The sequence below is a fragment of the Mustelus asterias genome, chromosome 17 (genome assembly GCF_964213995.1).
Source record: "Mustelus asterias chromosome 17, sMusAst1.hap1.1, whole genome shotgun sequence".
In the NCBI taxonomy this organism is placed as follows: Eukaryota; Metazoa; Chordata; class Chondrichthyes; order Carcharhiniformes; family Triakidae; genus Mustelus; species Mustelus asterias.
The window spans coordinates 90,272,506-90,285,276 of NC_135817.1; the positions used below are offsets into that span (position 1 = coordinate 90,272,506).

Sequence of the window (12,771 nt, forward strand, 5' to 3'; positions counted from 1 at the left end):
CAGCCTCCCATCCATTGACTCTGTCTACACTTCCCACTGCCTCGGCAAAGCAGCCAGCATAATTAAGGACCCCACGAACCCCGGACATTCTCTCTTCCACATTCTCCCATCGGGAAAAAGATACAGAAGTCTGAGGTCACGTACCAACCAACTCAAGAACAGCTTCTTCCCTGCTGCTGTCAGACTTTTGAATGGACCTACCTTGCATTAAGTTGATCTTTCTCTACACCCTAGCTATGACTGTAACACTACATTCTGCACTTTCTCATTTCCTTCTCTATGAACGGTATGCTTTGTCTGTATAGCACGCAAGAAACAATACTTTTCACTGTATGTTAATACATGTGACAATTATAAATCAAATCAAATCTAATTTTCTGTTTAAAGCCATTCCCAACATCACCACTACAGTCTGGGGGTCATCCCGCAGCCACGTCTCCGTAATCCTGACTGTATCAAACCCGTTTACATCTATTTACACGATTCATTCATCCACTTTATTGCGAATGCTTCACACATTAAGGCACAAAGCCTTTAGGCTCATCTTTGTAACATTATTGGTTCCGTTCCCACTATTTTTCACTGTGGCCCTGTTTGAATCTGGTCCTTGGTTTCTCTGTCTATCATTTTTCTTATTCCCCTTACTGTCCTTTATTCTTGTCCTTGATTCCCGCTCCTCTGACTCCTTGCATTGGTTCCCAGCTCCCTGCCATTCTAGTTTAAACCCTCCCAACCACTCTAGCAAATACCCACCCAGGACATCAGTCCCAGTCCTGCCCAGGCATAACCCCCCGCCCAGTTTGTACAGGTCCCACCTCCCCCAGAACCGCTGCCAATGCCCCAGGAATCTGAAACCCTCCCCCTCACACCATCTCTTCAGCCACGTATTCATCTGATATATCCTGCTGTTTCTACTCTGACTAGCACGTGGCACTGGTAGTAATCCTGAGATCAATACCTTTGAGATCCTGCTTTTTAACTTATTTCCTAACTCCCTATATTCTGTTTTTAGGACCTCATCCCTTTTTTTAAATCTATGTCATTCGTACCGATGTGAAACATGACCACTGGCTGTTCGCCCTCCCCTCCAGAATGTCCTGTAGCCGCTCCGAGGTATCCTTGACCCGAGCACCAGCGAGGCAACACACCATCCTGGAGTCTCGTTTGCAGCCACAGAAATGCCTGTCTATTCCCCTTACAATTGGATCATGTATAACTATTGCACTCTCACACTTGTTGCTCCTCCCCCCTACAGCAGAGCCAAACCTGGTACAACGAATTTGGCTGCCGCTGTTATCCCAAGAGGCCATTCCCGCCAGGAGCTACAGCTGGAGACACGTCCTATACACATGCCCGGACACTGGAAATGTTCCTGGCTTCCCACATGGAGCAGGAGGAGCACACCATGGCTTTGAGCTCTCCTGCCACGGTTTATCCCTTTAAATTAAACCTTTAGAAGATGCTGAAGATCAAATAATATCAATTCCACTGGGACCTTTCCACCTTGGTCCTCATTGCTATAGAATATAGCTCTTACAAAGTACAAAAAGATCTTACAAACCATAAGTGATAAAAGTCGTAAATACTTACCCGACCTTACCCACTACTTACCAGCCCGCGCCCCCCCCTTGTAGCCTCTACTGCTACAGCAGGGCAAGATCACTCTCTGAAGATTTAAAAAGTTAGAAAGACAAAAAAGAAAGAAGCACCTCTTCCCCTCTGCACCCAATTCCCAGATAACCAGACTCACTCTACCTGTGTCCACACTCAGGCAGTGAGAAAACTGTCTGGAAATATTTTTAACTGTAGTGATTGGCCTCTGCTGCTTGGTTGTTGAGAGTTGTGGACTGGACAAAACTGAATTCAATCCTGTCCTGACCCAGACTGAGCATTCCGGAGCACTTTCCCCAAGGAAATCATTAGGAAAAGCTTCCAGCTGAACTTTTCTTTTGTTGTGGGTGTCTCTGGATAGGCCAGTATTTATTGCCCATCCCCAATTGCCTTGAACGGATGATAGATTAAAAGAATATAGGAAACAGGCCCTGTAAATCCCATCCCATCCCATCCCAGGAAGGACTCAGCCTCAGGGAAACAATGGTCATAGCACCAACAGGATACCACCTTCAATCATCAGTAAAGTGATGGAAGGGTCATCAACAGCGCTACCAAGCGGCACTTACTCAGCAATAACCTGCTCAGTGACGTTCAGTTTGAGATCAGTCAGGGTCACTCAGCTCCTGACCTCATTACAGCCTTGGTTCAAACATGGACAAAAGAGCTGAATTCCAGAGGTGGGGTGAGAGTGACCAGCTTTGACATCAAGGCTAGGAATCCTGCGGTGAGTAACTCACCTCCTGACCCCCCAAAGCCTATCCACCATCTACAAGGCACAAGTCAGGATTGTGATGGAATACTCTCCACTGGATAGGTGCAGCTCCAACAACACTCAAGAAGCTCAACACCATCCAGGACAAAGCAGGTTGATTGTTATCCCTTCCACAAATATTCAATCCCTCCACCACCAATGCATAGTCGCAGCTCTGTGAACCATCTACAAGATGCACTGCAGGAACTCAACAAGGTTACTTCCAAATCCACGACCACTACCATCTAGAAGGACAAGAGCAGCAGATACATGGGAACATCACCAGCTGGAGATTCCCCTCCAATCCAGTCACCATCCTGACTTGGAAATATAGCACCGTTCCTTCACTGTCACTGGGTCAAAATCCTGGAACACCCTCCCTAACAGCATTGTGGATGTACCTACACCTCAGGGACTGCAGCTTGTCAAGAAGGCAGCTCACCACCACCTTCTCAAGGGCAATTAGGGATGAGCAATAAATGCTGGCCCAGCCAGCGACGCAATATCCCAAGAGTAAACGTTTCTAAAATGGACAGTATGTCAGGTGAGGTAAGGGCCAATAAATGGTTGTGGGAATGAGTCTGGGATTTCCAGCACTGAGCTGCCCAACCCCAGACAGCTAATATTCCAAGATGGAGGATAAACAATTCCAGAGTCAATACCTTCTCCATTCCATTGGTTCCCGTGGAAGTTGCTGCATGAGTATGGAATAAACCGAGGAGAAGAGAGGCTGATCACCCGCACCTGGAGAGACAAAACAAGGATGGAGTGAAAGCCAACAAATACTACAGATGCTGCAAACCTGCCACTCCCAGGGCTGGGGCTGGGGGAACAGGCCCACTGCCCCTCGAGGGGCTGGGGCTGGGGGGGACGGACACACTGCCCCTCGAGGGGCTGGGAGTGGGGGGGACGGGCCCACTGCCCCTCGAGGGGCTGGGGCTGGGGGGGGACGGACACACTGCCCCTCGAGGGGCTGGGAGTGGGGGGGACGGGCCCACTGCCCCTCGAGGGGCTGGGGGTGGGGGGGACGGGCCCACTGCCCCTCGAGGGGCTGGGGGTGGGGGGGACGGACACACTGCCCCTCGAGGGGCTGGGGGTGGGGGGACGGACACACTGCCCCTCGAGGGGCTGGGGGGGACGGGCCCGGGGGTGGGGGGGACAGACACACTGCCCCTCGAGGGGCTGGGGGTGGGGGGGACGGACACACTGTCCCTCGAGGGGCTGGGGGGGACGGACACACTGCCCCTCGAGGGGCTGGGGGTGGGAGGGACGGGCACACTGCCCCTCGAGGGGCTGGGGGGGACGGACACACTGCCCCTCGAGGCGCTGGGGGCGGGGGGACGGACACACTGCCCCTCGAGGGGCTGGGGGGGACGGACACACTGCCCCTCGAGGGGCTGGGGGTGGGGGGGACGGGCACACTGCCCCTCGAGGCGCTGGGGGTGGGAGGGGGGGACACACTGCCCCTCGAGGGGCTGGGGGCGGGGCGACAGGCACACTGCCCCTCAAGGGGCTGGGGGCGGGGGGATGGGCACACTGCCCCTCAAGGGCCTGGGGGGGGGGGGGGGGGGGGGGGGGGGAGAGAACACACTGCCCCTCGAGAGCCTGCGGGGGGGGGTGTGTGGGGGCGAGAACACACTGCCCCTCGAGGAGCTGGAGGGGGACACACTGCCCCTCGAGGGGGGGTAATGCTGAGGAGGAAGGAGAAAGCCAGTGATTAACACCACAAAGCCAATGGCTATGGCAGGGGCAGTGACATCACAGAGCAATGTTTCAGTGGTTGTCAATGGCAACACTCTCACAATGGCAATAAACGGCAGGCACAGGGATGGGCCAGGGCTGAGTGTCAGAGCTGGATCGTTCTCACTCCAAATCCCAGTGGACCATGAGGAGGCTGGCAGCTGTTGTAAGTAATCCTGATGACAAGGTTCAGTAACACGGAATCCCCAAACCCTGTCTCACCAAAACCAGCCAAACTACCCAGCCAATCCTAAACCCCACCCAGAAACACACCCATTTAGAAATCATAGAAATCATAGAAACCCTACAGTGCAGAAGGAGGCCATTCGGCCCATCGAGTCTGCACCGACCACAATCCCACCCAGGCCCTACCCCCACATATTTTACCCACTAATCCCTCTAATTTACGCATCCCAGGACTCTAAGGGCAATTTTTTAACCTGGCCAATCAACCTAACCCGCACATCTTTGGACTGTGGGAGGAAACCGGAGCACCCGGAGGAAACCCACGCAGACACGAGGAGAATGTGCAAACTCCACACAGACAGTGACCTGAGCCGGGAATCGAACCTTGTCATCATTTAACTAGGAGATTCTCTGAGAGAGAGAGAGAGAGAGAGAGGAGGGGAGGGGAGGGGAGGGAAACACAGTGGGAGGGGAGAGGGGAATAGAGGGATATTAGCAAATTTTTCTTTGTGTTTAAGGGGCATGTCAAAAATTCAGCTTTATGCTACAGCCAGTCGGTATGTCTCGTGGGAATACAGATCAGATGCTGGGAAAGCAGGATAATTACTTAGTTCAGCTATGTAGCGTTTAATTAGGAGAGAGCAAATGAATTTCTGTTTACAAAAAGAAAAGATTCCCTGGGGTTTTTGCTTAAAGGAATGAAAGGTGGGTTTAGATATGCAGGGTCATATGAGAATGTGGTTAATGGGAGGAGCTCAGTATATAGCAGAGAGAAAACAGCTTTCAGTTCTGGCTAAGGTTTGTTTAAAGACAGAGGTCTACAAGCTGCTCTCCACAAAATCTCTCTGAAAGCTCAAAGACTAACTACACCCTTTATAGCAAATATATATTTATGGCTGTGGACTGTTCTTAAAGTGGTTTCTTTGAGGCTGTAAGAAGAATGTTGCTTATTTGGAACTGAAAGAGTGATAAATTAGAAATTAAAGTTGGTTTTTTTTCATGTTTAAATTTTGTTCAATGGGTAATAGTTAAGCTGTTTCATTGGTTAGAGTTATAGTTAAATTGTGTTATTAACTAAAGTTTGTTTTACTAGAAAAGATACCTAATTTGTCAGTGGAATTACCTCTGGAGTGAAATATCCTATTTTCACATTTGTATCAAAATACAAAGATTGTTGGCATCTAGTCTGGCTTCCTAATATAACTAATGTAATAATCGGTCCAGGGCCCGAACAAAATTTGGGGGCTCATCCAAGATTAAATACTAGTAATTCCTTGTTTGGTTTGGGATTATTGAATTTAAAGACAGTAGGTGAGAGGAACAGGTGCCTTCTTTCAGGTGCTGTATTTAGTTAGTTTAAATAGGGAGTGTTTTGTGAAAATGGCTCTCTCAGTGGCTAAAGATTTCCTGGGTGTGGAAGAGGTCACTCGGATTGGTTTACAAAGGGCTCTTAAAACAAAACTTTTGGATTTGGCGAATGAGGAAAGACAAGATAATTGCAGCAATAGCTCAGCATTTAAAATGCTAGAGAGACAGCGCCTGAATCATTGGAATTGGCTAAAATTCAAACACAAATGAAATAGTTGTAACAAGAAAAGGAAATGAGACAGCCTGAATTGGAATTAAGAGCAAAGGAAAGAAAGAGGCAATGGCAGAGGAAAGAGATAGAGGTAAAAGAAAGGGAGCATTTGAACTTCAGGAACTGAAAAACAACCTTAAAATGATAGAGGAGCAAAGGGTTAAAACTGTGAGATTGGCAGCTGAAATGGCAGATGATTTTGAGCTAGTTCATTAAGTCAAGATTTAGTTTCAATCTGTGGGGATAGAAACTGGGGAGAGAGAAATCTGCAGTTGCCACGGCAAAGGAGGTTTCATTGGAAATAAAGACAGCTTGACTCAGGTTAAAAAGGAAACATATGAAGGAGGAAGAGAAATAAGAAAGCTTAAATTAAAATTAAATTGTAATAAAGTGGGACAAACAAAAGTCGCAGTATTGGTGGCTTAAGAAAAGTACCGAGAAGACAGCTGTGTTAAAACAAGATAAGCCAGTGGAGTTTATTAAAGCAGCAAAGGAAACCATGGATAAGCTCAAGAGGTACAAAATAATGTATTCCTGGTCAGATGTTGGTTGCTAAGAAAGTGTCAGATATTTGAAAGATTATATTTAAGATTTACTCATGTGTACCAGGTGGAGGGTAAAGAGGTGAAAATTTTAAGGGATACAGGAGCAAGTCAATTTTCAATGGTGAGAGTTGAGGAGATATGTAGTTCAGAAGGAATATTGCCAGAAAAAGTGATACGTGGAATTAGTGGCAAAGGCAGCAGTGTTCCATTATGTAAGGCAAGGTTACTTTGTTTTGCAAACATGGAGATGAGTTACTGAACAAATTCACAGGAATCTGTTGATGAACTTTTGACACAGAATAAAATGCTTATTAAAACAAGAAAAGTGAACTCTCTCACACCAGACAAAAGACGGGAAATATTTCAATACAAATAGAAGCCAACAACTCAAATTCCAAGTATCTTTACATTCCCATAAACCAGTGGACGCACAAAGGTCGGTTCATTTTTATTTAAATGGAGAGGTGTAATAATAGTAGTTGCTATGGATATAAATACATATATGTATACATGTGTGTGTTTTAAGGGGAATATTAAGCTGTACTTAAAGTGGTTTCTTTGAGTCTGTAATAAGAATGTTGCTTGTTTGGAACTGAAACAGTGATAAGTTAGAAATTAAAGTTGTTTCATTTCATGTTTAAATATTATTCAACAGGTAATAGTTAAGTTGCTTCATTTGTCTGAATTATAGTTAAACTGTGTTATTAAATAAAGTTTGTTTCACCAGAAAAGATCCCTAATTTGTCAGCGGAACTACTCCTGGAATGAAGCAATCCTATCCTCACACTTATTCCAAAATAGAAAAATCGCTGGGATCTAGTCTGGCTTCCTAATGTAATGTGGGATTCTGGTCAAAAGCTCTAATAGAGAGGGGTAGGGGAAATAGGGAGAGAGAGTGTGAGCGAGCAGGGGGTGGGGGGGGAATAGAGACAGGGACACAGAGGGCAGGGGGACACACAGTGGAAGAGAGAATCCCCAACTGTACTGTACCCCAGTGTTATACAGTGACAGACCCGTCCCCACCAGTACTGTACCCCAGTGTTATACAGCGACAGACCCGTCCCCACCAGTACTGTACCCCAGTGTTATACAGCGACAGACCCGTCCCGACCAGTACTGTACCCCAGTATTATACAGTGACAGACCCGTCCCGACCAGTACTGTACCCCAGTGTTATACAGTGACAGACCCGTCCCCACCAGTACTGTACCCCAGTGTTATACAGTAACAGACCCATCCCCACCAGTACTGTACCCCAGTGTTATACAGTGACAGACCCGTCCCCACCAGTACTGTACCCCAGTGTTATACAGCGACAGACCCGTCCCGACCAGTACTGTACCCCAGTATTATACAGTGACAGACCCGTCCCGACCAGTACTGTACCCCAGTGTTATACAGTGACAGACCCGTCCCGACCAGTACTGTACCCCAGTGTTATACAGTGACAGACCCGTCCCGACCAGTACTGTACCCCAGTGTTATACAGCGACAGACCCGTCCCGACCAGTACTGTACCCCAGTGTTATACAGTAACAGACCCATCCCCACCAGTACTGTACCCCAGTGTTATACAGTAACAGACCCATCCCCACCAGTACTGTACCCCAGTGTTATACAGTGACAGACCCGTCCCCACCAGTACTGTACCCCAGTGTTATACAGCGACAGACCCGTCCCGACCAGTACTGTACCCCAGTGTTATACAGTGACAGACCCGTCCCCACTATTATATGCGTGTTATACAGTCACAAACACGTCCACCAGTACTGTACCCCAGTGTTATACAGAGACAGACCCGCCCTTGCCAGTACTGTACCCCAGTGTTATACAGTGACAGACCTCTCCCCACCAGTACTGTCCCCCAGTGTTATACAGTGACAGACCCATCCCCACCAGTACTGTACCCCAGTGTTATACAGTGACAGACCCGTCCCCACCAGTACTGTACCCCAGTGTTATACAGTGACAGACCCGTCCCCACCAGTACTGTCCCCCAGTGTTATACAGCAACAGACCCATTCCTACCAGTACTGTACCCCAGTGTTATACAGTGACAGACCCGTCCCCACCAGTACTGTACCCCAGTGTTATACAGCGACAGACCCGTCCCCACCAGTACTGTACCCCAGTGTTATACAGTGACAGACCCGTCCCCACCAGTACTGTACCCCAGTGTTATACAGTGACAGACCCGTCCCCACCAGTACTGTACCCCAGTGTTATACAGCGACAGACCCGTCCCCACCAGTACTGTACCCCAGTGTTATACAGTGACAGACCCGTCCCCACCAGTACTGTCCCCCAGTGTTATACAGCAACAGACCCATTCCTACCAGTACTGTACCCCAGTGTTATACAGTGACAGACCCGTCCCCACCAGTACTGTACCCCAGTGTTATACAGTGACAGACCCGTCCCCACCAGTACTGTACCCCAGTGTTATACAGCGACAGACCCGTCCCCACCAGTACTGTACCCCAGTGTTATACAGTGACAGACCCGTCCCCACTATTATATGCATGTTATACAGTCACAAACACGTCCACCAGTACTGTACCCCAGTTATACAGTGACAGACCCGTCCCCACTAGTACTGTACCCCAGTTATACAGTGACAGACCCGTCCCTACCAGTACTGTACCCCAGTGTTATACAGAGACAGACCCGCCCCTGCCAGTACTGTACCCCAGTGTTATACAGAGACAGACCCGTCCCCACCAGTACTGTACCCCAGTGTTATACAGAGACAGACCCACCCCTGCCAGTACTGTACCCCAGTGTTACACAGTTTTATTTCGTATTATTCGGCCTGGTGGCACAGTGGTTAGCATTGCTGTCTCACAGCGCCAGGTTCAATTCCAGCGTTGGGTCACTGTGTGTGGAGTTTGCACGTTCTCCCTGTGTCTGTGTGGGTTTCCTCCGGGTGCTCCGGTTTCCTCCCACAGTCCAAAGACGTGCTGGTTAGGTGGATTGGCCATGCAAAATTACCCCTTAATGTCCCAACATAAGTTAGGGGTATTAGTAGGGTAAATGCGTGCAATTACAGGAATGGGGTGGGGAACCTAGATAAGATGCTCTGAAAGAGAGTTGGTGCAGACTTGATGGGCCAAATGGCCACCTTCTGCACTGCAGGAATGCTATAATTATAATTCTGTTATCTAGGGTTATATTCTCTCACTGTGTTATTCGGGATTATTTAAGGTTACAGAAACATAGAAACTAGAAGCAGGAGGAGGCCATTCAGCCCTTCGAGCCTGCTCCACAATTCATCTTGATCATGGCTGATCAGCAAATTCAATTTCCTGATCCCCCTTTCCCTTGATCCCTTTAGTCCCAAGAGCTATATCTAATTTCTTCTTGAAATCAGACAATGTTTTGGCCTCAACTACTTTCTGTGGGAGTAAATTCCACACATTCATCACCCTCTGGATGAAGAAATTTCTCCTCACCTCAGTTCTAAAAGGTTTACCCCTTATCCTCAAACTATAACCCCTAGTTCTGGACTCCCTCTCCACTGGGAGCATTCTTTCTGAATCTACCCTGTCTAACTCTGTTCGAATTTTATAAGTTTCTATGAGATTCCCTCTCACTCTTCTGAACTCCAGTGAATATAATCCTAACTGACTTAGTCTCTCCTCATATGACAGACCTGCCACCCCAGGAATCAGCCTGGTAAACCTTCGCTGTACTCCCTCTATAGCAAGGACATCCTTCCTCAGATAAGGACACCAAAACTGCACATAATACTCCAGGTGTGGCCTCACCAACGCCCAATACAATTGCAGCAAAACATCCCTATCCCCATACTCAAACCCTCTCGCTAAGAAGGCCAACATACCATTTGCCTTCTTTACTGCCTGCTGTACCTGCGCGCTTACTCTCAGCGACTGATGCACGAGGACTCCAAGGTCTCGCTGAGTATCCACCTCTCTCAATTTACACCCATTCAAGTAATAATCTGCCTTCCTATTATTGCTATCAAAGGGGATAACCTCACATTTAAATATACTTTTCAGGGGTGGCACAGTGGTTAGCACTGCTGCCACACAGCACCAGGGACCCGGGTTCCATTCCCGGCTTGGGTCACTGTCCATGTGGAGTTTGTACATTCTCCCCGTGACCGCGTGGGTTTCCTCCGGGTGCTCCAGTTTCCTCCCACATGCTGAAAGACGTGCTGGTTAGGTGCATTGACCTGAATAGGTGCCGGACTATGGCGACTAGGGGAATTTCACAGTAACTTCATGGCAGTGTTAATGTAAGTCTTACTTGTGACTAATAAATAAACTTTAATATACTGCCATGCGGATGCCCACACACTCAGCCTACCCAAATCACGCTGAAGCATCTCTGCATCCTCCTCACAGCTCACCCTCCCACCCAACTTTGTATCATCTGCAAATTTGGAGATAATACATTCAGTTCCCTCTTCCAAATCATTTATAATGTGAACAGTTGGGGTCCTAGCACAGATCCTTGCGGAACCCCACTAATCACTGTCAATCCGAAAAAGACCCATTTATGCCAACTCTTTGCTTTCTATCTGCTAACCAGCTTTCTATCCATCGGAAGACATTACCTGCAATCCCATGTGCTTTAACTTCACATAGTTGCCTGTTGAGAGACCTTGTCGAAAGCCTTCTGAAAGTCTAAATAAACCACATCCACTGGTTCTCCTCGGTCAACTCTACTAGTTACATCCTCAAAGAATTCCAATCGATTTGTCAAACACGATTTCCCCTTTGTAAATCCATGCTGACTCTGTCTGGTTATACCATATATATTCTCTCACTCACAGGTAGCCAGAAGCCGGTTATTTAGGGTTGTTCAGGATTATTGGTGGTCATTAAAGTCACTCAGTCTGTCTCTCACCCTCTCATGTTTATATATTCTCTCTCACTCACAGCTTGCCGGGGCTGGTTATTCAGGGTTATTTAGTGTTATGTTGGGTGACTTGGGGATTATTTAAGGTTATTTTTAAGGTATATTTAGGGGTATATTTCACTCTCTCACTGACAGGTCGCCAGCAGCTGGTTCTCCATGGGGTTATATTCAGTGTTACTCAGTGTGATTAGGGGATTATTAGGGGTTATATTTGGGGTGTTTTAGGGGTAATTAGGGGTTATATCGGGGTTATATCTGTGTCTCACTCACAGGTCGCCAGCGGCCGGTTCTCCATGGTGAAAATCAGCAGCTTCTCCTCCATCCGCTCACAACATCACCACTTCCGCTTCCGGTCACTCTTAAAGGAAAAGGCCGCCCCGCCCATTATCTGCCGGCTAAAATATAATCACATGTCTTAAAGGGGCTACAACTCTCATAGACTGATCCTGGATTAATCCCAGACAGATCCTGGATTGATCCTAGACTGATTCTGGATTGAACCTAGACTGATCCCAGACTGATCCCAGACTGATCCTGGATTGATCATGGATTGATCCTGGATTGATTCTGGGCTGATCCTAGACTGATCCTGGATTGATCCCAGTCTGATCCTGGATTGATCCTGGATTGATCCCGGACTGATCCCGGACTGACCCTGGATTGATCCCAGACTGATCCTGGACTGATCCTAGACTGATCCTGGATTGATCCCAGACTGATCCTGGTTTGATCCCAGTCTGATCCTGGATTGATCCTGGCCTGATCCTGGATTGATCCCGGACTGATCCTGGATTGATCCCAGACTGATCCTGGACTGATCTCGGATTGATCCTGGATTGATCCCAGACTGATCCCGGATTGATCCTAGACTGATCCTGGATTGATCCTGGACTGATCCTGGACTGATCCCAAACTGATCCTGGATTGATCCCAGACTGATCCTGGACTGATCCTGGATTGATTCCAGACTCAACCTGGATTGATCCTGGATTGATCCCAGACTGATCCTGGATTGATCCTGGACTGATCCTGGACTGATCCTGGACTGATCCTGGATTGATCCTGGACTGGTCCTGGATTGCTCCGAGACTGATCCTGGACTGATCCCAGACTGTTCCTGGATTGATCCGAGACTGATCCAGGATGGATCCTGGACTGATCCTGGATTGATCCTAGACTGATCCTGGATTGATCCTGGATTGATCCGAGACTGATCTTGGACTGATCCTGGATTGCTCCTAGACTGATCCTGGATTGATCCTAGACTGATCCTGGATTGATCATGGATTGATGCTAGATTGATCCCAGACTAATCCCGGATTGATCCTGGATTGATCCCAGACTGATTCCAATCTGATCCCAATCTTCACACAGACTAATTCCTGACTGATCCAAGATTGATTCCAATCTGATATCCGACTGATCCCAGATGGAACCATGACTGACTGCAGTCCAGTTCAACAAGAGTAGAA

At 48.0% G+C, this 12,771-nt stretch overlaps 1 protein-coding gene across 3 annotated transcripts in view; it reads right to left on the reverse strand.

Annotated features, from left to right (window-relative positions):
* Nucleotides 1-11,657, reverse strand: part of trappc10 (trafficking protein particle complex subunit 10) — a 103,462-nt gene extending 91,805 nt beyond the window's left edge. Inside the window, exons 1-2 of one of the 3 annotated variants that reach the window (XM_078233072.1) lie at nucleotides 11,570-11,657; nucleotides 3,028-3,109 (exon numbers count right to left, since the gene is read on the reverse strand). In XM_078233072.1, coding sequence (XP_078089198.1) covers nucleotides 3,028-3,109; nucleotides 11,570-11,621 — 134 coding nt within the window. In that variant the 5' untranslated portion in view covers nucleotides 11,622-11,657. Of the gene's footprint in view, nucleotides 1-3,027; nucleotides 3,110-10,744; nucleotides 10,764-11,432; nucleotides 11,438-11,569 lie in introns of those variants that run through there. The other 2 variants (XM_078233074.1, XM_078233073.1) reach the window with 2 other exon arrangements.
* Between the last annotated feature and the right edge of the window lie 1,114 nt (nucleotides 11,658-12,771).